General features: G+C 54.8%; 1 protein-coding gene across 1 annotated transcript in view; it reads right to left on the bottom strand.

The window, feature by feature from the left end:
- COL16A1 (collagen type XVI alpha 1 chain) overlaps window positions 1-24,353 on the bottom strand; it is a 49,527-nt gene that overhangs the window by 3,082 nt on the left and 22,092 nt on the right. Inside the window, exons 40-66 of the mRNA XM_003800743.3 lie at window positions 24,301-24,348; window positions 24,116-24,169; window positions 20,592-20,645; window positions 20,341-20,373; window positions 18,036-18,152; window positions 17,909-17,950; window positions 17,736-17,822; window positions 16,805-16,849; window positions 15,799-15,843; window positions 14,063-14,116; window positions 13,502-13,555; window positions 12,939-12,992; window positions 11,332-11,376; window positions 11,163-11,216; window positions 10,856-10,891; window positions 10,474-10,536; window positions 8,403-8,474; window positions 8,160-8,213; window positions 7,473-7,517; window positions 7,234-7,278; window positions 6,895-6,948; window positions 6,296-6,349; window positions 3,871-3,921; window positions 3,451-3,540; window positions 2,070-2,105; window positions 1,454-1,498; window positions 407-595 (exon numbers count right to left, since the gene is read on the bottom strand). Coding sequence (XP_003800791.1) covers window positions 407-595; window positions 1,454-1,498; window positions 2,070-2,105; window positions 3,451-3,540; window positions 3,871-3,921; window positions 6,296-6,349; window positions 6,895-6,948; window positions 7,234-7,278; window positions 7,473-7,517; window positions 8,160-8,213; window positions 8,403-8,474; window positions 10,474-10,536; window positions 10,856-10,891; window positions 11,163-11,216; window positions 11,332-11,376; window positions 12,939-12,992; window positions 13,502-13,555; window positions 14,063-14,116; window positions 15,799-15,843; window positions 16,805-16,849; window positions 17,736-17,822; window positions 17,909-17,950; window positions 18,036-18,152; window positions 20,341-20,373; window positions 20,592-20,645; window positions 24,116-24,169; window positions 24,301-24,348 — 1,620 coding nt within the window. The remainder of the gene's footprint in view (window positions 1-406; window positions 596-1,453; window positions 1,499-2,069; window positions 2,106-3,450; window positions 3,541-3,870; window positions 3,922-6,295; window positions 6,350-6,894; window positions 6,949-7,233; window positions 7,279-7,472; window positions 7,518-8,159; window positions 8,214-8,402; window positions 8,475-10,473; window positions 10,537-10,855; window positions 10,892-11,162; window positions 11,217-11,331; window positions 11,377-12,938; window positions 12,993-13,501; window positions 13,556-14,062; window positions 14,117-15,798; window positions 15,844-16,804; window positions 16,850-17,735; window positions 17,823-17,908; window positions 17,951-18,035; window positions 18,153-20,340; window positions 20,374-20,591; window positions 20,646-24,115; window positions 24,170-24,300; window positions 24,349-24,353) is intronic.

Genomic DNA, 24,353 nt, shown 5'->3' with positions numbered 1-24,353 from the left:
ACTACAGCTGCCAGCCAAAACGCCTGGCTAATTTTTCTATTTTTAGTAGAGATGGGGTATTGATCTTGCTCAGGCTGGTCATAAACTCTTGAGCGTAAGTGATCCTCCGGCCTCAGCCTCCCAGAATGCTAGGAGTATAGGAGTGAGCCACCACACTCAGACATTTCCCGCAGGGTCTTAACCCAAAGTCCTAAGCACCCTGAAATGATATAAGACATTTTCTGCCTAAGTGAAATTTTCTGGGGAAAGGATCCCTTAGCCCCCATCTTCCCCCACACAATTAAGAACCACCTATATGGGAGTTATGCTGTCTTTTTGAGAATGTCAGCGGAAGCTTCTAAAATGACCCATGATCCATCCCACATACCTGCTGTATGGGGCCATGGCCACCTGCCTCCCCACTTACCATGGAGCCAGGCAGACCGGGCAATCCAGGGCTCCCTGCAGGCCCCGGAGATCCAGGGTGTCCTCTCTCTCCTGCAGGACCTGGTGGCCCAACAGGCCCCATAGAGCCACTCTTGCCAGGCCCACCAGGCATGCCAGATCTCCCCTTCTCTCCTGCCTGGCCCTTCAGTCCTGCAGGTCCTGGATCCCCCTACAAGGACAGAATACCAGGTACTGTTAAATCTACATCATGATATCTCAGCAGTCTGCCCTTCCCTTACTCTCCTACCCCTAGGCCCTAACATCACTCTCTGGAGTGTGGTCATAGCATCCTGGCAGGCCACTCTGCCTCACTGCTGCCAGAATGGTCCTTCTAGAAGAGAGTTCTCATGGTGTCACTCCCTGCTTAGCGATTCTGATGGTCGTCAACTGAACTCAGCATAAAGGCCTAATTCTTAGGCCAGATAGGTGTTCAGGACCCTTCATAATCAGTCCTGATCATCCCTTCCTTAGCCTTCTCTCCCCGACCTCCTGCCATTCCTCATTGGTTATAACCTTCTGGTTCTGCCATGCTGTCCTGGCCTTCCTTACCCAGTGCACACTGCTCCCTCAGCAAACTATTCTGGCTCTCTGTGTAGCCTCTCTGACACCCTGAGCTGAGTTGGGAGCACCCTTCCTCTGGCCTCACAGTGCTGTGTCTAACCTTCTGTAAAACTTGCCACACACTAGTGTCAATGTGACTGGACTACTGAGAGCCCCTATTGTTCAGAGATGTCTGTTTACCCAAGGCCAGGACAGAAGGCCTGGAACATGAGCAAGAGCAAGTGGATGTTCGTGGAATGAAAAAAATGAATAACTGAATTAATCAGTCAATGAGCAATAAACTGGAGATTTCCATTCCCTCGACCACAGCCAAACCCCACGAGAGAAGTTTACCACAGTCTGTCCACTTTTTCCCTGCCCGCTGGCCTTCTCAAGTCTCCCCTCTCTGCAGCTAATGTCATCACTTGGAGCTGGGCTCAAACAATTCACAAGCTTCTCCTTTCAGAACCAGCCAGTGCCCACTCACCTTGGGACCAGGAGGTCCATAGAGTCCCTGTTTCCCAGGAGGTCCCTAGAGGAAAGCAAAAGCTGGGGGTCAAGTCTGGGCAGCATCTCTGCAGTATCTTGGTGAGGAAGGGCCATGAAAGACCACCTCAGTCTCCAGCTGTGTCCAGCTGGGCTCTGTATGACAAAGGATGACAGCTTCCCTGCCCCAAAGGGCTGACAGCTGGCAGGGAGAATGGCCTCGTCTGGAGCATGGCCTGGTTTGATCATGGCTGGCCCCCAGCACAGGTGAAGAAGGGCGAGGAGAAGTCAGAATGGAAGGGCCAGTCTGTGACATCTTGGCAGGCCTGGCAAGAGCTGGTGCTCAGGAAATGTTTGTTTGGACTTATTAATATTATTGTCTCTTTTTTTTTTATCAGGTACAGAGAAAATGAAAAAAAAAAAAAAGTAAAACAAATCTCACTTCCATTCTTGTCCCCTAGCCTCCCATTTCTCTCCCAGAGCAACAAAGATAAACAGTTCCTTGTATATCTGCCCAGGGAGAGTCTGTACACACAGGGAGTGTTGCTGAGTGAATGAAGAGGAGTCAGGGCAAGGAGAGGCCACCCAAGGAAAAGGAGCAGAGCAGCACATGGTACCTCTTTGCCGGCTGGGCCATCTGCACCAGGTTCCCCCTGGGGAGTAGAGAACAATGGAGATGTGATGAGTGTCAGCCCAGTTTGGTGTCACATGCCTTACTTTGGCTACTGGGTTCCACCAAGAAGCTACGATCCTTCAGCCCCCACCCTCTGACACTCTGGGCATAGGTCATGGAAACTCAGACCCTTGCCCTATACTGTAGTCTAGTCCCAGAGCCCCATCCTGATGGCTCCAGGCTATCCCCCCTTCCTGCCGCTGCAGGCTCTGCCACTTTGCTCTGTAATTAGGGTCCCAGCACCTTGCATGCTCCCTGGCTCTGACTATATGTTAAGTGTTTGCAGAATGAACACATGAACTCCAGTGAGGCCCCAGACATTGGCTGGGGCCAGCCCCCATCTGAGAGGATGCCAAGGGAGAGGAATCTGTGACTACAAAGCAAGTGGTAGTAGATTTATCCAGGAGCCCTGGAGCCTCCTGAGACTGCAGTCAGGGGAGGAGGCAGGGTCCTTCGCAGGAATCAGAGCCAGCAGGCATGGTGACACCAGGCCCTCCTGGCAGATGGGCCCATTGGAGTCATCTACCCCATTCCAGGCCATAAGCCTGGGTCATTGCTACTGTTCCTGAAAGTCCACATTGGTGGAGACCTGGGTCCCTGCCAGAGCTTTCCCAAGGGACTGTTCATCCCTGAGTCTGGGAAACCAGTTCCACACAATGTCTGTAAGTTTTGAAAGAGGTAGTTTTGCTGAGTGGTTAAGGACACAGGTTCTGGAATCAGGCAGGCTAGGGACCACACCCCAGCTCTTGCTAGCTGTGGGACCCTGAGCAACCTATTTAACCTTGCTAGCTTTGGCTTCCTCATCTGTACAATGGGGACAATTACATCTACTAAACGGGACTGCAGTGTCTGCAGACTGAGTGTACATCAGGCACTTAGTTCGCCATTCAGCACACGGTCAGTGATCAATACATCATCATTCTCAGTGTTAAACATCAGCTGAGACCAAGTTGTGGCTTCTGAAGAGCTCAGAAAGTTACAGTAACAGCAGGCACTTCTGCTTCCTGACATTTACAGAGATTTTCTATGGTTACTGACAAGCTCCCTGGGGAAGGGGCAGGGGCAAACAGGGACGAGTCTCCCCTGCCTGACACCTAGACAAGGGGTCTGCATAAGGCTGATGCTGGTGCATCATCAGAGGCGGTGGCCATGTGTGCAGCTGGCACAGCCCTGGCTTACAGGGCCTGTCTTTCCAAATATAATATGATCCTCAGGTGCATGCGCTATGCTGCCTAGGGACCCCAGATGTACAGTACTGTGCTCCACTAGCCTTCAGCCAAGTGACCTTTTCCCTGGACCTGTGCCACAAAAGGTGGGGGTCTTACCGGGGGGCCAGGGTGTCCAGGAGAGCCAGGTTGGCCTGGGAGGCCTGCGAGACCCCTTTCTCCGGTGGCTCCTCGGTCTCCTTTCAGGCCCTAGAGAATAGGAAGGGCAATGGTGAAGGACAGGAGGGGGGTAAAGTGGACCCCCACACAGCCAGAGGCAGACACCCTACTGTGTACTAGGGACCATGTCCCCCACCTCCCAGGCCCCCGAGCAGGAAGTGGCACTGCCTGAACTTTCAGCAGGACCCTGGGATGGCCTCCGGCTTTCTCAGAAGCTCTTTGCCACCTCTTGAAAGGGGAGGTATTTGGAGACAGGAGAGGCTGATGCCAAGAGGGTTGGGGGTGGAGATAAACTGTAAGGAGCCATGGCAGAGAGGGGCAGAGCTCCCAGAGGGAATAAGGAAGGAGCGTGTCACTCACCATAGCAGAGATCCCAGCTGGCCCTGGCTGGCCCGGAGGCCCCGGTGGCCCCTAAAGACAGATGAGTCAGTGGAATAGAACCTGGATCTAACAGTAAGTTCACTGAGAGGCGGAGGGCCTGGCAGCAGGAACAAGCCCTAAAGTCCAGTAGCTCTTTTTTCGTCCTGAAACCCTTCCCTTCCTTCTGGTCTTGCACTTGAACTTCTGCCCCAACATTTGTCCCCGCAACTGAGGCTGGGGGCCCCTGAGAACACAGGATCCACTCACCACCCCACGTGGAGTGGTGCATCTGGGGCTGTACTGAGGAAGACAGAGCTGGGAGCCACCACCACAGGCCAAGTACAGAGAGAGGGCAAAGGCCTGGGGGAGTAAACTGCCCTAAAGGCAGCTCTTCTTGCTGTTCCATGGAGGTGGTGAGACCAGGAGCTGGGCCTTTGCATAGCAAGGGTGAGGGGCAGGGGCTCAGTCCATCCCAACATCCACAGGAAGCAGCTCCAGGGTGGCACCTGGGCCCATAAGCTTCCTGCTGCTGCCCCCTAAGACTCTAGAGAGCAATGCGACTTCACAGCTGGCTGTCCCTTCCTGCTGGGTCTGAAACACCCTCCTGTACCTCTGGGTCCACATCCTTGCCTTGAGGCACCGCTCAACTGTCACCTCCCTGGTCAGAGTGACACTTCTCTGAATCCCAGGGCACTCTGGTCTCTCTCAGAGCACTTCCTTCACCCTAGCAGACAGGAAGCTCCAGAGGCCACAGCCTCTGTCCTACTCATCATGTCTCCTAGGATAGAAATGCCCAGCACAGGGACCACCACATAGCCAGGGGGGCTGGGCCGGACAGACAGAGGCAAGTGGGGAGGCTGCACCCTCTTCATCCCCAGGCCCCACTGAGTCTCTCATGAGGCCATAGTTTAGAGCATGCAGCACTGTCTGTCATGTGAGGGGAACCAGGCTAGATCCAGCATTCCCAACCTAGAGCCCCTGGACCCCTTGAGATGCATAAAAATAGTGATGGGGACCTGAGAGTTCCTTTCAGTGGTCATGAACTATTTTTAACATTTCCAAAGCCTCCTGGAAGTCATACAGCCAGCCTCAATAGGGCTGCAACAAATGCTGGTATATTTGCTCTTCTCAGAGCCTATCAGCTCAGTGCTGTCACACTGATCAAAGGGGCTGCTGGCAGTTGTCTATGTTACTGATGAGTAAAGGAGATGGGAAACTCATTACTGCTTAATAAACATCCTCTCCAAGTCACCCTATCTCAGTAAACACACCACCTACTTACCCAGATGCCCAAGCCAAATGCGGGAGTCCTCTTTTTTTTTTTTTTTAATGAGACTGTGTCTCCCTGTGTTGCCCTAAGTAGAGTGCCATGGCATCACAGTTCACAGCAACCTCAAATTCTTGGGCTCAAGCGATTCTCTTGTCTCAGCCTCCCAAGTAGCTGGGACCACAGGTGCCTGCCACAATGCCTGGCCATTTTGGCGGGGGGGGGGGGTGTTTCAGTTGTCATTGTTGTTTAGTAGGCCTGGGCTGGGCTTGAACCCGCCACCTTCAGTGTATGTGGCTGGCGCCCTACTCACTGAGCTACAGGTGCCCAGCCTGGGAGTCCTCTTGATTCCCCTCTTTTTACCACTCCACCTGCCCCACTAACTCCAATCCCAAGCATCAGCAAGTCCTCCACCTCTGAACACATCTCAGATCTGCCCACACTCTCTGTCTCCACTCTACCCACTCACCAACTACTTCCATGGGCACTGGCTCTCCATGCTCCTAGCTGCCCTCCTGGGGGTCTCCCTGGTCAGCATCAGGTCAACTTAACTTTCCTACTCACACCACGTCAAACTACACTCCAGCCACACTGACCTTCTTGGGGTTCCTCAAACACATCAGTCTCCTCCCTACCACAGGCCCCTTGTACCAGCCGCCTCCTCTGCCTAGGACCCTCTCTCCCTAGGTGGCTCACTATCTGATTCATCATTTTATTCAGGCATCGGCTCAAGTGTCATTTCTCTAGTAAGGGTTCCTCTGAAGTCCCCTTCCCATCCTTCCCTATAACATCTTATTTATTTGTTTGTTGTGTCTGCCCAAAAGCTCTATGAGATCAGGGGACCTTGTCTGTCTTGCTCATTGCTGTTGCCCCAATGCTTGGAATGGTGCCTGGTATGGAGCAGGTGCTCAGTAATTATTTGGTGACTAACTGAATGACCTTCATCTGATAGGTGAACTTGAATGTTCCCAGAAAATAAGAAAATGGTGAAAAGCCTGGGGATCATGGAACTGGGTGAGCCCAAGGCCACCATCTTGCTTTCACAGTTGGGGTAGCTCCTGTGGTCAGTTCTTTCAGGTCATCCCCGGCTTGCCACCCGCTCCCCTGCAACAGAATCCTAACTCTTCTAGGGACAGAGACAAAAAAAGTTTAACTTACAATATGGCCGGGGGGTCCGGGTCTTCCCTGGGGTCCCATGGCACCAGGCTCACCCTGCAGGAGCCAGAAAAAGGATGAGTTAACAAAGAAATGGACTTAGTAGCACATGCAGGACTTCCCTGGGGTCCCATGGCACCAGGCTCACCCTGCAGGAGCCAGAAAAAGGATGAGTTAACAAAGAAATGGACTTAGTAGCACATGCAGGACTTAGTAGCACATGCAGGAGGGTTCAGCAGGACAAGGTGGGAAGGCCGATGGCCAGCGGGGCCGGGCTGAGTCCCAGCCTCCAGACCTGAGCCTTCTGGGGCCTGAGGGACCAGCCCTGCCCCGTGAGAACTGCTGGGTAGAGAAGGTGGAGCCCCCTGCCTGAGTGGGCCAGGCCCTGCCTTTGTAGGTTGGTGATCCAATTGCCTCTAGGGAGAGAACCAGCTATGACCCTTAAGAGGAGGGAGAAAGTTCATGTGCAGGAGTGGGTGAACCGCCCCCAGAGAGCCAGAGAGAGCAACCACATTGCCAATGAGTGGGAGGAAGCGGCCACGGTCCAGACTCCACAGAATCCTAAGGCCAGCTCAAGGCAGTGTGAGGTCCCTAGACCTTACCTCCGCTCCAGGCCGACCACTGCTGCCAGGGGGACCTGGACTGCCACAGTCACCCTAGGAGAGAGAAGGGCAGCTGGAGCTCACCAGACCTTCACATGGCACCCCTACTCCAAGTCAACCCCACATCTGGAGCCCTCTGATGCCCTTTGGCTAATAGGCAGCAAAGTGCTGACCCAGTGTGCCAGACATTGGTGGCCTCAGGAGGCTCAGCTGCTGGGATGGCTTCTCAGTCAAGGGTCAGGTGGCACCTCCACCCAGGCTAAGCTGCCATGTCTGTTTAGGATAAGGCCTTGAGGAGAGCAGAGAAAACCCGTGTGGCAGAGGTCACCAGTCCTTTACCTTCGGTCCTGGGAGGCCAGGATGTCCTGTTTTTCCCTTAAAGCCCTGGAAGAAAAAGGAGGGAATCCTTACATCCCTTGCCAGGGGCCTCTCCCCACTCCTCCTTCCTCAGGTTAAACAAATCAGACCACTCCAAAGCGAAAATATGGTCCACAGAGGACCTGGATTTGAGATGCCACACCCCACCAGGCAGGGCTGAAACTGCTCAGCTCCCAGCTCCTTCTTGCAGCTCAACTTACCGGGGGGCCCATGAGTCCAGGGGGGCCGGCGGAACCAGGGTCCCCCTAGGGAAAGAGACCAGGGAGTTTGTATGGTTTTTTGTACGCAAGTCATTTACCAGATTCTCCCCCCTCTCCAGCCCTGCTCAGCTATCCTAGGATGGAGGGATTGTCACAAAGGGCAGAGGGAAGAATTCAAACCTGGCCTGGTCTCTGACTGCTTGTGGGCCCTCAGTGAATCCCAGCCCCTCTCCAGGCCTTGCTTTTCTTTCTTTTGGGTACAGAAAGGGATTGATCCTGATATTCTGCCCTTTGTTGCGACCCCATCGCTTTCGGACTTCCCAGCAAAACAAAACCCAAGTTGCTGGGGCTTGCTCAAGTCCTGGGTCTGCAGCCTGATTCTTCCTGAAACCCAGCCTAGTTACCTCAGTTGTCTGAGTGTCTAGATATAAATTTATTCCCGTCACTGTGCTGCCTTTGATGAGGCCCAGTTCATCTTAGCTGGTTAAGGCCACTAGAAGAACTGGGAAAGCAAGGGGCTCTGGTGCCATCAGGGAGATGGATGCGATGGGGCACAGATTGAGACAAGGCAGGGCTGCCCCTGACAAAGACAGGATGCTCTAGTTCTTATTTTGGGGGTTCCCTTGACTTTGGCTCTTGGGGAAGAGGAGAGGAGTGGGTGCTTGCCCTCTCTGGCCATCATCTCACCCGCAAGCCGGGCTTGCCGTCCTTCCCGTCCAGACCATCCAGACCAGCAGGGCCCTGGAAACAGGAACAAGGCATTTCTGCATGCCTGTGCTAAAGCCCTGGGAGAGGAGGCTTGACCAAGCCCCTCAGCTCTCTCCATCCCTTTCTCTCTCTCTCTCTCTCACACACACACACACACACACACGTGCATGCATGCACTCACCCCTCCCACATACCTGTCCAGATAAGAGGGCACATACTCACCTGAATCCCAGGAGGTCCTGGTGGCCCAGGGGGACCAGGCATGCCTGTTGGGCCTCGAATCCCTTCGCTGCCCTGGAAATCAGCACCCCACCCCCAACAAAATCAGCAGGGCCTTGCCCCACCCTTGGAGACTAGGCCCTGGGCCAGGGCTTCCAGTGACTACTGGAAGTCTGAACAGCTGGCTTCTGACCTCATTTGGCCCTGGCCTAACTGGATATATTCTACACCGCCTCCCAAGGAGGCTCTGTCTTCATCTGCAAAGCATCCCCCTTTCCTCACTGCGCCCTGAGGAAGGGGAGCATCTTCTTCAGGGACTGGCATGCTTAGTGGTGTGTGCTGAACTAAAAGTACACCGAGTACCATGTGGGCTCTGATTCCCCAAGATGAAAAACGTGGTGGTTCCTGTCCCCAAGAAGAACACAGTCCAGTGAGGTCACAGGCCAAGCAACAGTGCCTGTGGTCTGTGTGGAAAAGGGCTGGGGGAATCCAGAAGAGGGAGCTGCTTGCTCTGGTGGGGATCAGGGAAAGTACCACAAAAGAATCACCATGTGCTAGACTCTGAAGGATGTCTGGGATTGGGCAGGTGGAAGGGAGAAGCACATGCCAGAGGGAACCTAAGAGAAGGATAAACATTTAGAAGTGGTCACGTGCCTGGCCTGGCCAGGGTGTCTGGGGGAGCCTGGGGGCTGGGCGAGCAGGGGGAGAGGCTGGAGAAGTCAGAGCCTGGATAGTGAAGGCCCTGAATGGTTTTTAAACTGTATTTCTCAGAGGCCTGGAGGCTCCTGGGGAGCCTCAAAGCTGGGGGCATGAAGTGGAGACCCAGAGGGGGGACTCCGAGACCCCCATCCTTGCCTTAGCCAATGCAACTCCACTGTGTCTATTTTGTATATTGAGGTTTCATATAAATTTTTGTGTGATAAAAAGGCTCAAGGATTATAAAGTCTGAAAACAACTGCTACAGGTACTAGGGAGCCATTAAATGTTCAAAGCAAGGGAGTGATGAGGACAGATGTGTGAATTGGAATGTGTATCAGAAAATGAGGGGGAAGCAAGATGCTTCATCTGCTGTGTGTGTGTGTGGGGGGTGCTGCTGCATTCCACAGTGTGAAGAGGGTGACTGCCCTGGATCAGTGGCTATGGGGTGGTCTAGGGGAAGAGATCCAGTTAGAGATCCAGAAGGGGGAGGGAAGGAAGAGCTCAGGGGCAATGCAATTCCACCAGCCACCAGGCGGGGTCACCACAGCCCCAGCCAAAGTCAGTCCCCACTGGGAGTCTGGATGGAGAACCACTGGCCAGAGGTATGGGATTCTCTGCAATGACCAGCCTAAGGAGAGCAGGGACTGTGCCACCTAGGTCCTTTACAGGGAAAGGAAGAAGGGAAGGGCGCTGGCAACCACCACTGCCCCAACCATGACTGATGGCACTGGCTGCAGGGAGGCAGTGAAGGACCCATGTCCTCCTGGAGCTGGGAGGGAGTTCCAGCTCTGCTCTAACACCCCGTGTGCCCCTAGGCTTCTCCCAGCCTTTAGGACCTCAGTTTCCTCACCTGCACAGTGAGAAGTTAATGTGTGTGCTCTCAGGGGAAAGAGGTCTTCCCTCTGGGACCCTAAGCTCAGAAGTCAATCTGGGGCCTTGTATGCCACCTATCCAGCACATCTAGGGAGCCAGAGGTTGGGCTGAGACAGGAAGGTCAGACCCCTCAACCAAGGCAGAGCCACATCTCCAGAGGTGATCAAGCCAGGCACAATGCAGCCAGTGCAGCCAGTGTGGGGGTGACCCTGCTATTTCTGGGATCATTGGGCACAACCTAAGCATGGCTGAGCTAGAATGAGGTTCAGAAGTGTTTGCTCCTCCCCTCAGTTCCCCTGCCATCCAAGGCTGCTAGTTGTGGCCATCCTGAGGAGCCCACTTGCCAACTGAGCATGTCCTAGGGGCCTCTTTCCCCAACCCTGATGCAACTGGGTCAGTCTTAGAATTTCCTGAAGGCCTGATGCTGGGGTGGGGGGTGGAGGGGGAATGGGAGCTGCATGGCTCAGATCCATGACTTGAGCCAACTTGGGGTCCTGCTCACCTTCTCAGCTTGGGGGCCAGGTGGGCCAGGTGCTCCAGCTTTGCCTGGGAATCCAGGGGGACCCTACATCAACAGAGGAGCAGGCGGGAATAAAAGTGGGGCTGAGGAGGAGTCCAGCCTCCCCTTCCTTCTTCCTCCTCTGTGGGTTGCACTGTTGTTAATACAATTCATTGCGACTTCCTGGAAACACCACCCAGGAGCATTGTGCCTTCGTGACCTGCTGGGCTGGAGCCCACCCAGGAGGCCCTACTCTCCAGGTCCTGGACTCAGGCCTGGCCACCCAGGCTGTTCCTCCCCTGCCTATTCCTCTCTCCTCCCCAGGACCATCCTCCCCCTGGCTGGCCTGCTCACATCACAGAGCTGGCTTTGTGTCTTTACTCACCGGAGGGCCTGGAAAGCCTGGCTGGCCTTGAAATCCCTAGAGGGAGAAGCAAGGGACAGCATGCTATGCCACCCCCTTTCTCTTGCCTGGCTGCCCAGGTAGAAAGAGTGACAGGTGAGACAGCCTCAAGCCCATAGGCTTTGCCCTCTGATCTGCGTAAGACAGTTGGCAGGTGAGACTGGGCATCAGATAGGATATCACAACTCAAGGATGGGTGGGATTCACAACTCAAGGAGGGGTGGGATAGGGACAATAGGGACAATGGAGCTGCTCCTTCCCTGCCTTTCCCCAGCCAGTTCTCACTCACCTGGTCACCCTTCTCACCCGAGTTCCCTTGGGGTCCTCGCTCTCCTCGGGGACCCTGTTACCCAAAGAGAACAATGTTGCTGGAACCCAATCTTCCTGCCCCCAGAGCCCAGGACAAGACCAGGACCTGGGGTCCATGTCTGCATCTCTCTGCCTCCTCACTCACTCACCGCTGGGCCTGGGGAACCTGGGAGGCCTTCGGAGCCTGGGGGACCCTGAGGACACAAAGGAGCAGAATCAGTCACTCTTCTTGAGGGAGAAGGAGTTGGGGGACAGGACAAGAGGCACAGAGCAGAGGCAGGGCATGTGGCAGGAGGCTGCCTAAGCTGGCCGGACTTCTCTGCCTGGTTTGTTCGAGCTTCCCCTCTCGTGCTTGAGCTACTAAACCAGCCTCCTAACTAGTCCTGCCACCTCCTGGCTCCCTCCAGCCCAGCCAGGAAAGGACTGGCAACCCCTCTTCTTCAAGCACAGCTCTGATGTGTCACTCTCTTGTTTAAACATCTTCCATGGCTCCCTCTGCCAACTAAATGAGGCATACAGTTTCCACCAATGCTGGTCTTTGAGGTGGCCTATGAGCTGGCACCAGCCACTCTTTCCCACTTCACTACCCTCTCCCTTTCTGCCTTGCTCAGTCAGACCACTATTCCCTGATCACGCGCCATGCATTCACAGCCCTGGGCCTTGCACAGCTGTCCTTTTTACCTGGAATGCCCACCCTTCCCTGACCCCTTAGAGGTCCCCTGAAGTCTTACGAAGTCATGAGATGCTCCCAGCTGTCCCTGCAGTACCCCCCGCCCAGATTCTCCTTCTGGGATGCCCCAGTATAGACAACCACAGGGCCCCCTGCCTCCTGCCATTCACAACTCAGCTCAAAGGCCTCCTCCTCAGAGTGGGCTTCCCTGATTCTGTCTAAAGGGTGTCCTGGATGCCCTCTAGCCTCTGACCCTGCTCTGTCTCCTCTATCAGTCCTCGCATCTATAGGGGCTGGTTTATTCATCTGCTGTCTGCCTCCCCCACTGCAGGGCACGGGGTGCATCTGCCTGCTGTGTTCACTGCAGTGTCCTCGGAAGGACCTGGCACAAGCAGGCCCAGGAGAAATATCAGTTTTTGAATAAGTAAGTGACAGCATTTACTGAATCCTGCCGAGGCCTCACGGAACTTGGTGAATTTGTACAGCTCCAGTCCCAGTTTGGCTAATCCCAGATCTGAAGTTTGTGAGTTTTTTCACCAGGATGGACCTTTCAAGTCCAGGTTCTACTACTAACTCACTGACTAGCTGAGGGACCCTGGTGAGTCATGTCACTTTGTCATTTTGTGGGTTTCAGAATCATCCTTGTCTGCTAACGGCCCAGCTCCTATGCTCAGTGTGGGGCCAAGCACACCCTGGCTCTGCAGAGGGTGGCTCAGCTGGGGACAGAGGCCACTCAGTGGGGCTGGGCTAGAGTCTCAGGCCCTCCTTTGCAGGAGGAACAGGAGTTCTTCAGGGTGACTCTGCAGCCCCTTCCACCATGAACCCCCTGGAATTCTCTGCCTCTGCAGTGACTGGCACCCCCCCTCCACCCCCACCAAGCCATGCTGCCTGCTGCAGACGCAGCTAGAGACTCAGCTAGCTCAGGAGCAAGGGAAGCAGGAATCATTGTCTTCTCCTTCATAGGCAGCTAGGAAATCTCCAGCCCATAGTGGTGGTAGCAGTGGCAGTGGCAGTGGCAGTGGTGGTGGCAGGCAGAGGCAGCTCTGTTTGAAGCCCTTCCTCCGCCTCCGCAGAGCTGCGACTCACCGATTCCCCCTTCTCTCCTGCTGGCCCCACGTAGCCTCGCTCCCCCTTGATGCCCTGACAAGTCACAAAGAGAGAGCAGAATTAGCCCCATGGCCTGCCTGTCACGGTGCTAATGCAGGGGGTGGAGACTATAGCTGGCACCCACACCGACTCTGACGCAGATGGCACCGAGGAGGATGGCTGGGAAGGGGAAGCCTCCCACCTACCATGCTACCATGGACCTCCATAGAAAGTGGGGACATGCCCACCCAGTGAGTTCCTGTGGGGTGTGGCACCTCCCAGCTGTCTCCCCAACTCTCCCAATTCTCACAGAGGCAGATCTCAGTTCTTGCTGTGTCTGGGGCTTGCAGGGTGCGCTAAGAGTCTGGCTCTCCAAAGCAGAGTGGGGGGGCCAAGCTGTGCTACCAAGGAGACCTACAGTGGAGGCTGTACAGATGGCCCAGTAGAGGCAGAGGCCAAAATTCCTGGGAAGGGGGAGCCTGTTGAGGGATGCCGAGCACAGCCCCATCTTGACCACCAGCCTGAGCCTACAGTGCCCCCAGAACCAGGGTCCCCTTACTTACAGGCAGTCCTGGGGGCCCCATTGCACCTGGGTAACCAGGTTGCCCTGGAGGACCCTGCAAAGAAAGGCAGACGTTGTGGACCACCCCCAACATTTCTGGTCCTCCCCTCCCCAGGCAACAGGATGGCCAAAGCTAGAACAGGTGCCCCAGATGGAGCTGCCATCTACCAGGCACCCGCCCCCCAGCACAACCACCACTGGGCCATTTCCCCCGGCCCCAGGTTCCCTTGGCTGCGACCACCACCACAGACCTGGGGCTGGAGACAAGCCCCCACATGACCAGGACCTTGGAAGCTGAACCAGAGAAGGAGGCCCAGGGCCGTGGGGACCAGGGAGGAGAGGTGGAAGGGGAGTGTGCAATGTTGTGGGCAGAGGGGAGAGGAGACCCCCCAGGGATGCTGGTGAGAATGGGGGCTGCTCCTGACAGGAAGACCCTACATTCAGGGAGTCAGGGCCGAGGGGCAGAGCATTCACAAAGGAGTCCACCTCCCAACTTCTGCTCAGTGACTACTCCTCGGGGCCCAACCTCTGTCTCCCCAGGGCTCTGCCAGCCTCCTCTTACCGGCTCCCCCTTGTCACCTGTCAGCCCTGGGGGTCCTCGTTCTCCTTGAAGGCCCTTAGGAAGAAAAATCATGAGAAACTGCAGCAGAGGGTAATCCCCACCCAACCCAATGCCCCTCCTCCCTCCCCAGCCTTCTGTCCCCATTCTGGGCTAAGGTGGAGGTCACTAGCAAAGTGACCATAGTGGTGTACTTCAGAAAGGTAACTATCTGAAAAGCACCTCTGGGTGCTTTGGGGGAACATGCCCTCCAGTACAGGTAAGAGCAGATATATGCGGCCCCAGTGGGTAACTCTGAGAGGGTACCTCTCAGGTGCCTGGTGTTGGTGTGCCCTACCCTGGTAACTGCCTTTAGAGGGGTGACAGATGAGATGTGTGTTCCTTCTGAGGGGCATCTGTCAGGAGAGGTGCCCAGAGTGATGAGTGATGTTCCCCACCAGAGTATATCACCTGACACCTGACACTTACCTGTCTGAGCCACCCCATCCCCAAGCCCCAAATTGCCTTCTTTTAGGGATGCAGAGCATGACACGGGAAGGCTCCCTTGAGAGCAGGCCCGTGGGAAAGGGGACATCACTTTCAAAGCCAGAGGCCCCACCCCTTGTTTCTCACCCTGGCCATCGCAGATTCGCCACGCCATTGAGGGCACTTTTTTGGCCCCCTTCTCCCTCACGCCCTGGAGAGACGGCGCCCAAACCTTTCCATGACACAAGACAGATGACTAGACGGACAGATGGCCCCTTCACCCAAGCAAGCAGAAACAAACAAGGCCCGGCCAGAGATGAGGATGTGGGGACAGATGGAGCTGCGACAAGGAGGAGCCCTGCTCCCTGAGCCTCGATCACTAGGCCTGGGAGGAGAGGAGCCAGACCCCAGGAACATGAATTCTGACAAACAGGGGGTTAGTTTCTGTGACCCCGAAGGGAGCAACAGTGAGGACGGGGGTGATTTAAACACACTTGTGACGCTGACGAAGGCAGAGCAATTAACGACACCTGGCAGAAGGAGCAGGCACAGAGGGGCAGGGCCCCCTGACGCCCAGAAACCGAAATGGCTGGTATCACATCCCCAGCCTCGGAATAGGCTGGGACCAGAGCCAAGAAAGAGGTAAGGGAGAGAAGGAAGTGGACGGTTTCTTCTAGGACGATGGACAAGGTGCGGGCAGGGCTACCTTTAAATCCCTGGGTGCCTCTGGGCAGCCCTGCCAAGCAGTGGGGCAGCAAACCTGTGCCAGCCTGCAATGTGAGGCCCTGAAGCTTTGGCATCTCTGCTGGGCTCTGAGCCAGGAGCCTGGCAGGGCCCCAAGAACTACTTTCAGCGAATCTTTAGTCAACACCAAAGGTGGTGAGAAGCGGGAGGCAGAGTGAGAAGAGAGGGGAAAAGGAGCCCTGGAGGCACCAGCCTGACATAAGAAGGTATGATAGGGAGGACCTGGAGGAGTGGTGTGGATGTGGGCGGGAAGGAAAAGAAGATGAAGGGGAGAGAGAGAAGAGGAGAGAAAGACGCAGGGGAGGAGGGAGAGGGCAATGGAGAGAAGTCAGAGGCTGGGAGGATGTCCAAGCTGCCAGAACCTCAGGGGACCTGTGGGACCTGTGGGACCTGTGTCGTTAGCTACCGAGCCTGCAGGGGGACAACAAACATGAGGACAGAGGTGAGGGCATGACGCAAGGGAGACAAGCGAAAGCCACAGAGACCTGGCTTGCGGGGGGAGGGGAGGTCGAGCAGCGCTAGGTTCTTACAGGCAATCCGGGAGAGCCAACAGCACCAGGAAAACCTGGGGGGCCCTGGTGGGAGAAACAGGCAGGTCACATCTCACAAGCACGGTAACCCTGGGGTGGCCTGGGGGGCATGGTCTAGGGCTGGGGGGCTGTGGGGAGAGGAGGTCATGGGAATGTTTTCAAGGGAGCTAGGAAAGAGACTCCTTGGAAGTCTTGGCCCAGAAGACAACTGCTCCTGCCCTCGCTCCAGGAAGAATGGGTCCTCCACTGGCAGAGATGAGACACAGGCCCCAGAGCCAGAGTCCCCCCCAAGTCTCCTGGGGTCTAACTGAATACCCACGCTGAAGTGGAAGCCTGTTTCTTCCTGCCTGCCCAGCACACTTGCCACCTGGCCTCCATGTGCCCCCCACAGTGGGCAGCTCCCTGCCTCTAAGTGGCTCCCACCAGCCAGTTTTCTCCAAAAAAGCCTTTTCAGTTCTTCAGTCTTTCCTAGTCACTTCTATTTTCCGGCCATATCAACACCACAGAGGACTCCAGGGTAGATGCCCCTGGTATGGTCTTGTCTTTGCAGACTTGCCCTAGAGGTGGCCCAACAGAGCAATGGAGGGCAGCTCCATTGTAGCCCCCCGCCCATGTAGGGACTGGAGTCACAGGGACACAGAGAGATATGGTCAGAATGTCCATGCCTCCCTGCTGCCAAGACTGTGAGCCGGTAGCTCAGCCCCCGACCCAGGGTGGCCACGGTCCACTGTGTAAAACACAGCAGGGAGGACACAGGGATGCAGAGCCATGCCCCTGAGGGTTGCCCCTAGTGGGACCACAGGCACTGGGGCAGAGTATTCCCAGACAAGTGGTAGGAGACCACAGTCCCCATGATGCCCTGATGAGAGGCTGGAGAAGGCACTTCGAACTTCCTTCTTTCTGCCATGCCCAGCTTCTTAGGGATAAGGCAGCAGTCAAATGATGTGTGAGTGTCATGACCCCTTTGAGAGCTTTTCAAGCAGGGCAGGGAAGCACAGATACTTACAATAGGGCCAGGAAGACCTGGAGAGCCCCTCATGCCAGGTGGACCCTACAGAGGAAGCCAAGGGACAAGGATGAAGAGTTCGGGCCCCACAGAGCCTGGGGCCTTAGCAGCAATTGTACCTCAGCTCACCACAGCGAGGGTCACCATTTAGCTGAGTTTAAAACAACCTTTCATTTGGTTCATTTGGTCATGCAACACACATTTATTGAGCAATTATTATGTACCACGCACTGGTCCAAGGGCTGGGAACACAGAATAAACAGATAACATGCCTCCTCGCATTCTAGGGGAGAAATGGACACAGTAACAGACAGAGCAGGGGCTGGCACACAGTTGGTCCTCGACAGATACCTGCGCAGTGTTCCCGAATGGAGTATGTTGGATGGTGATGAGTGGGATGTAGGTAAGGGAGCCTGGAGGGGCTGAGGCTGGTGAAGGGACTCAGTTTTAGAGGGTGGTGATGGCTCAGTGCTTGCAGCTCAGCCGCTAGAGCCCCTGCCACATACACCAGAGCTGGCGGGTTTGAACCCAGCCCGGGCCTGCCAAACAACAATGACAACAACAACCAAAAAATAGCCAGGCATTGTGGCAGGCACCTGTAGTCCCAGCTACTTGGGAGGCTGAGGCAAGAGAATCGCTTAAGCCCAAGAGTTTAAGGTTGCTGTAAGCTGTGATGCCATGGCACTCTACCGAGGGCACCATAGTGAGACTCTGTCTCAAAAAAAAGAAAGAGGGTGGTGAGTGAAGGTCTCCCTGAGGTGACATTGGAGCAGAGCTACAGGAATGCAGGAATGAGCCCCAGAGAAGGGTATTGGAGGAAAAGGATGCAGCCAGGCCTGGGGATGGTGGCACATGTCCTGTGTAGACCAAAGGAGCCAGAGCTAAGGGGCACCTGTCACATGAGGCCTCTTGAGGCCCTGAATGGTCTTACCTCTTCTCCTCTCTGGCCTGGCAGTCCTGGAGGACCAGGCAGGCCCGGGCTCCCAGCACAGCCAGGATCTCCCTCGTTGTTGTCTCCCTGGAGATGGGGGTGGCAAGACTGAGTGGCCAGGGCCCTCTCCCGGGGCGTGGAATGGGCTGAGAGAGCAGGCAGGGTCCACTCACCCGGGCCTCCTCAGCTCTTGGGCGTTCCCTCTCTGAGAAGCACTGCGGAGGGCAAGGACAGGAGCTCTGTCAGCCTAGACTGCAGGGAGCCCCCTACCTCAAGGGGTGCCCTGAGCCTAGTCCTTACCCAGGTGCAGCTGTCGAGGCCTGGTACACCAGGGATACCCTGGTCCCCCTTTTCACCTTTCTCCAGGAGGGATGCTGGGTGGGCCACCTGCCCCTGGACACAATCCCTGCAGATGCTCTGAGGAGGAAACAGGGAGGGAAGGGGGCACGGGTCAGACAAGGCGAATGGGGGAGCCCCACGCAGAGCCCAAAGCCAGGGACCCTTCACCAGCAGCCCTCTGCCCACATTCTCTCCCTCCCCAGCCGCATTCCTGCGGCAGCTTTGTTTCATACTTGAGGGACCCACTCCCAACAATTGGCTTTGAGTTTCCTCCGGGAAGAAGCTTGGGTAGGGCTAAGCCAAAGCCACTTTCCAGACAGGCGTGTGGGAGGAGGTGGAGGGGCCCACAGAGGGACCATCTGTCCCGGCTGTTCCTGCAACCTGCACCCACTGTGAGGACAAGCCACGAGGAGTTAGACTGAAGAGGCTGGCTCCAAACGCCAGCTTCTCTGCCCAGGGGAGCGAAGGGACAGCTGCGGGAGGAGCCAGGACACCCTCTAGGATGGGCCTGCCCTTCTTCCCCAGAGCAGGCCTGACTGCCCACGCATTTCCCATGTCCCTGTGCCTGAGCAGTCTTCCTACCAGGAAGGCCTTCTTTTTACTTGGGGGTTTAAAATACTTGGATTGCAGATCCCTCTGAGTTTGATGGAAGATTTCCGTACTCTTCCCAGAAAAATAAACCTACTAGTGAAGACCACCAGCCTGCAATTTCAGAGGCCTCCGGGAGCCAGGAGCCTATCCATGGCCCACTGTGGTGTCCACAGATGCCCAGGCCGGAGCCCCCACATCACCTTCACTGTTCACTCCAAGTCCAGTGATAATGGCTGCCATTTACTCAGCATCCATAATGCCAGGTATGTAATAGGCCTCTATACATCATCACATTCAATCCTGACAGTGCAGTGGGGCCAGTAAACTTATAAGCACTGTGGAGATGAAAAAGTTGCGAGGCCAAGTGACTTGTCTAAGGTAAGTGGAGACCCCAGGGCAGGGACAGCGCTCTCTCTGTAGGCCCTGCCTCCTATGTACTGCAGATGCATATGGTGGCCAGAGCTCCTGGTCAGCATCGCCCATGGTGCCATCCAGCCCCTTCTCCAGGCCACACTCAGCTCCTATTTGGGGACCTCCCTGGAGCACTTGTTTAAGAAGTCAACAAAGGAAATGTTACAGGGAGAAATGTTAAGGCCTGGATTTGGAGTCATGCAGTTGCTGCTCAAAGGCAGGACATGGGGAACCCAGGCTTGACTGAAGCTTAGAGGAGAAGAGTTGAGGGGTTCATTGCCACAACCCTACTGTGACCCAACATGTCACTGCTGCCAGGAGGTGACCCTGCCCTCCTCTAGCTACTTCTGGAGGGATCTGCTGTTCAGAACAAGGGCAGGGCAGACAGTCCCCATCATCTGCCCTGACCAGCGCACATTGAGTGGAGGGATGTCCAGGGCAGTGACTAGCCCATGCTACACAAGGGTGGCTCAGATCAGGAAGGGGGTAGCTCTGGAGGCCAAGGCATGAAAGGGACCCCTGAGGACGCGGAGCTGAAGAAAAGGCATGCCATGAGGTCAGCCTTCAAAAACCTAAAGGCAGCCTGAGGAATTACTGTGTTTTCATCTCTAGGTGACTGAGCAAAGACGAGCTGAGTGTGTGACCCTAGGTTCCTTAGGGGAACCTCCACCCAACTTGGGAAGCCAGACCAGGCCATAGCCCTTTGGTGTGGTCTCGAGGCTGTTTGCAGGCCCTGGCAGGCCAGCTCTAACCAAGCCCCAGGTGCCCCTTATACCACTAGAACAACTTCTCACATCCCATCTCCTTCTGGGATTCTTTCTAGATTGACCAGACAATGCTGAATCCTTCTTCCAGGCCCCACCCAGTCCCATCACTATGGGACTATGACCCGCACAGCCTCCTGCCACTGTGTGCAGCCTCTCTGCTCTGCTCTGGAAGCTGCTGGGCCCCACCCTGGTTTGACCTAGGTGCTCCTGGGCCTCACCGCCACCTGCTGCAGAGACTTCAGGGCTGGGTCTGCCAACAGCATTTGCCATGTGGGTGCCTTCACAGGACGCCTTTAAGCACTCATTCAGCAAATGTTGCCTGGAGGTTCTGTTACCATCCAGGCACCAGCTAGGCCCTCTTAGACAGATGCTTGGAACGCATGTGCCCTCCAAACTGCTGCTCTCTCTGTGAGGTGCCACACAGCTGCGCACTCACTGAGAGAATCTCCTTAGGAGACACCCCCGCCAGCTCCTACTCCCTCCCTGCTACCTCTTACCTTAAGGAGGTACTGTTCAATTGGCAGGGATCCCTGCAAGAGACAGATGTGCGGGCTCAGGCAGTTAAGGGGAAGAGATGGAGACTTACAGGAGCAGGTAGTATATGCCATGCTGCTGGGGCTTCTCCCAGCCTCCACAGAGGGAGAGAAGAGGGCCCCCTGCCCTGGCAGTTGGAGGGCCAGCTGCATGGCCAGCTCTGCCCTGGGAAAAGGTGGGCAGGGAATGGACAGTTAGGCCTGGCTGTACCTACCAGTTCTGCTGTCAGCCCAGGCTGTCCTGGCAAGCCATTGTTTCCAGGCACTCCCTGCAGCCAAGAAGAGACACGGGTGAGTGAACTCCTTCTCTAGCCCACTGGTCAGCCTGCTCCCGCTCATCATTCCCCCTGCTTCTTCCCCTCATCCTGCAGAGCCGAGAGCTTGGGCTGGCAGAAGACTGACATCTATTCTTAGATCAAAAGCCTCCAGACCCTTGGTAGGGAAGTAGAGTAGGGCCAGAGGAATGACCCCTAAAACCAGTATGACAGGGAAAGCTCTGAAATTGGGCAGAGGATTCTGGGAGGCCGAGGTGGGTGGAATGCTTAAGCTCACAAGTTCAAGACCAGCCTAAGCAAGAGCAAGACCCTATCTCTAAAATAGCTGGGCATTGTGGTGGGGCTGTAGTCCCAGCTACTTAGGAGGCTGAGGCAAGAGGATCACTTGAGCCAAGAGTTTGAGGCTGCTGTGAGCTACGACTCCATGGCACTCTACCTGGGGCAAGAAAATGAGACTGTTAGAAAGAAAAAAAGAAATCGGGCAGAGGGGCTTCTATATAGTGGCCATTGTTTTTTTCTGTACTAAGTAGTTTTTCTGGGTTTTCTCATTTAATTACCACAGTTATCTTGGTGAGCTCGGTGTTGTAGCTGTCTTAAAAATAGCACAAAGGGCAGTGCCTGTGGCTCAGTGGGTAGAGTGCCTGTTCCATATACCGAGGGTGGCTGGTTCAAACCCAGCCTCAGCCAAACTGCAACAAAAAATAGCCAGGCGTTGTGGCGGGCACCTGTAGTTCCAGCTACTCAGGAGGCTGAGGCAAGAGAATCGCCTAAGGGCAACAAGGGAGACTCTGTCTCTTAAAACAAAACAAAAAACAGCACAAAAGACTCAGAAGGGGTAAATATCTTGCCAAAGATCACAAGTTGAAGAAGGCGCAGACATTCATGTACAAAGCAAGGGTGGATGGTTGCCAGTCAGACCCATCTAGGTGCAGATCCTGACTACTTTTATAACTTTGGGCAGGTTACGTAAAAAAAAAAACAAACACGTGCCTCAGTTTCACTATCTGTAAAACAGGAATAGTGTATGGTGAGGCTTCAAGGAGACAAGGGCTGTAAGGATGTTCGCATTAAATGCATGCTACCCAGACTCTTCCCCTTGCAGAATCACAAGGCACATTTGCATATTAAACACTCCATGGAGGCAGGGAGTATGCTCTGTCTTGGATCCCCAGCGCCCGACTGGGGGAGGTGCGCCATAAGTACGTGTTGAGTGAACGCACCGCTGCTCAGCCTACTCCTCCCTACATAGGATTTCCTTGGCTCGCTTTGCCGTTTGGCCTCCCTTCAAGTCCAAGCTCCAGCAGTAGAACACATCGCCTGCCCTGAGCAACCCTCCCTATCTCAGGGCAGGCTCTACCAGGCCCAGGTCAGACCTAAATCACCCAATGCAGCCCTTTAGCACCCCTACGCACCATCCAGGCTTCGAGCAGTGACTAGCGCAGGAAAAATGCCTTGATTGTTATGCCCCTAAATTATTATTCATCCTCTGCCCCTCTCTCCATTGCCAGTGTTGTCAGGTCAAGCCTGATAGTTTGTGATTGTTTCCCTGCCCTCCCAGAACTCAATGTCCCACCTGTTGCTCTACCATGGGAGTGAAGAATGCCCGGGTGTAAACCTAGGCTCATCCACCTACTACCTACATAGATCCAGACACATTTTTAATCTCCGTGTTGTATACCTCTGAGCATATTTCTCCCTGAAGAGATGGGGAGGTGCCTTTCAGTGGCAGCCTCGGCTTGCTCTCAGGCACTGGCACTAGATGAGGACTCTGGTGCCTGGGACCAGACTCATAAGTCACTCTTTTCTGCCTCATTCCCCCACATGTCTTGGCAGAGTTCATTCTACATCACTCTTGCTTGTTAATGGGTCACTTTGAAATGACTCTCATGCTTCCCCAAGCAAAATGCAAGCCCTCTGCAGACAGATTCCTATTTCCCAGCAGCGTGGCAGGAAGCCCAGGACACTCGGCAAATGTGTGGCTGCAAATGTGTGGCATGGGGACGCTAGTGCAGCACTCCCGACCCAGGCAGAGAGAAGCAGGATCCTGGCAGAGACTCCTGTCAGCAATGGTGGCTCACCAGAGCAGATTCCCAGCCCAGGGTGGCAGCCAAGGCATACTGGGCAGGGGTGGTTTCCGGGGAGAACAGAGACAAAATGCATCAAATCAATGGGGCAGGAAGGAATAACTTATAAAAAGCTTCCATGTGATTCTCCCCTGCTTCTTCAGGTAAGAATCACTTTTTCAGGAACTGGGAGCCAGACGTGTGGAAGGCACTATCTGTGTCTCCTAGAATCTCCAGATAATGTGGCTTAGTGTGCAAACCATCAGGAAACTATCCCAAAAGTCAGAGAGCAAAAGCACTGCACACAAAGAAGCCCCAGTCCAGTCTTGCTGATTCCTAGCTGGGTGACCATGGACAAGATACTCCACCTCTCAGAGCCTCAGCTTGCCCAGCTGTGGCTTAGGAATAACAACCCCTTCTTTTGGGGATTGATGTATGGCTCAAGTGAATAAAAGGATGGATGTCAAATATTATAATAATAGTAGTCGTTTTCACGCTAATGATAGTTAATGCCTTCCAAGCATTTATTATGTGCTAGGCACAATTCTATGCTTTTCATACATGTTAATTTGTTTAATACTCACAAAAGCTCCATTGGGTAAATGCGCTCAGTAGATGAAGGCAGCAAGGCACAGAGAGGTTATGGACTCAGCCAGCACCACACAGCTAGCACCTGGCAGAGCTGGGGTTCAAGTTCAGGCTACCTGGCTCTGGAATGCCCTCTCTAATCACAAATGCCACTCACATCCTAATGCTCCTCTCACTACCTGTGGCTTCCTTGCCGGCTCTGCCAGGAAGGCTGTCCCTCACAGGCTCATTCCTCATTTCCTGCAAGTTTTGATCCAAATGTCACCTTCTTTCCAGCATATTTTGTAAATCTCTTTCCTGCCCTCCTCTACTTTTCTATCTCCACTCCCTGCTCTTTCTCCTGAGCGTGCATCACTTTCTAACACACTGTATTTTTTCTTGCTTATTGTCTGTCTCTCTTACTAGAATGCAAGCTCCAAGAGGGATTGATTTTTTTTTTTTTTTTTGTACCCTGCTATATCCCCAGCAACTGAATGGTTCCTGGAAAATAGCAGATGTGCAAAAATATGTGTTACGTGAATGGATGTTGAATGCAGCTCCCAAACAGGCCTCTGTACTAGTGTAACAGATTTTTATCTGACCTGAATTCTGGCTTCATGACAGCTGACACACAGGGGCAACCCCTTGAAAAATGGCTAGGAGTGCACACAGCTTGACCAGGAAAGAGTGGGCCCTTTGTGCCACCCCAGGGAGCAAATGCATAGAGAAGTGTGAAATGATAGGCACATGTGATTGGGGCCAGGGAGCAGCATCCTCGGGGTCCGGCGTGGAGTGTGAGCCCTGCCACCTCCTTATTTTCTCCTCCCTCTTTACCTGTAGTCCAGGTACTCCTGGGGGACCTGGTGGTCCAGGAACACCTGGGGGACCCTGAAGGAGGAAAGAAAGAATCAGAGCCTGAAGAGAGCTCTGCCCCATGGCTGGGGGCAGCAGTTTAGGATGGGCAAGCCGCGGGGCGCTGGCAGACGACAGGAGAGACAGAGGAGACAAGCGACACACACCTGCGGGCCCGGCTGCCAGGAGTTGCCCATCCAAAGTCCCGGAGCACCCTGGG

Source organism: Otolemur garnettii, unplaced genomic scaffold, assembly GCF_000181295.1.
Source record: "Otolemur garnettii isolate 467f Iridium unplaced genomic scaffold, OtoGar3 scaffold00184, whole genome shotgun sequence".
Classification (NCBI taxonomy): domain Eukaryota; kingdom Metazoa; phylum Chordata; class Mammalia; order Primates; family Galagidae; genus Otolemur; species Otolemur garnettii.
Note: the sequence above shows the minus strand (reverse complement) of the source record. Positions and strands in the feature narration are given on the sequence as shown.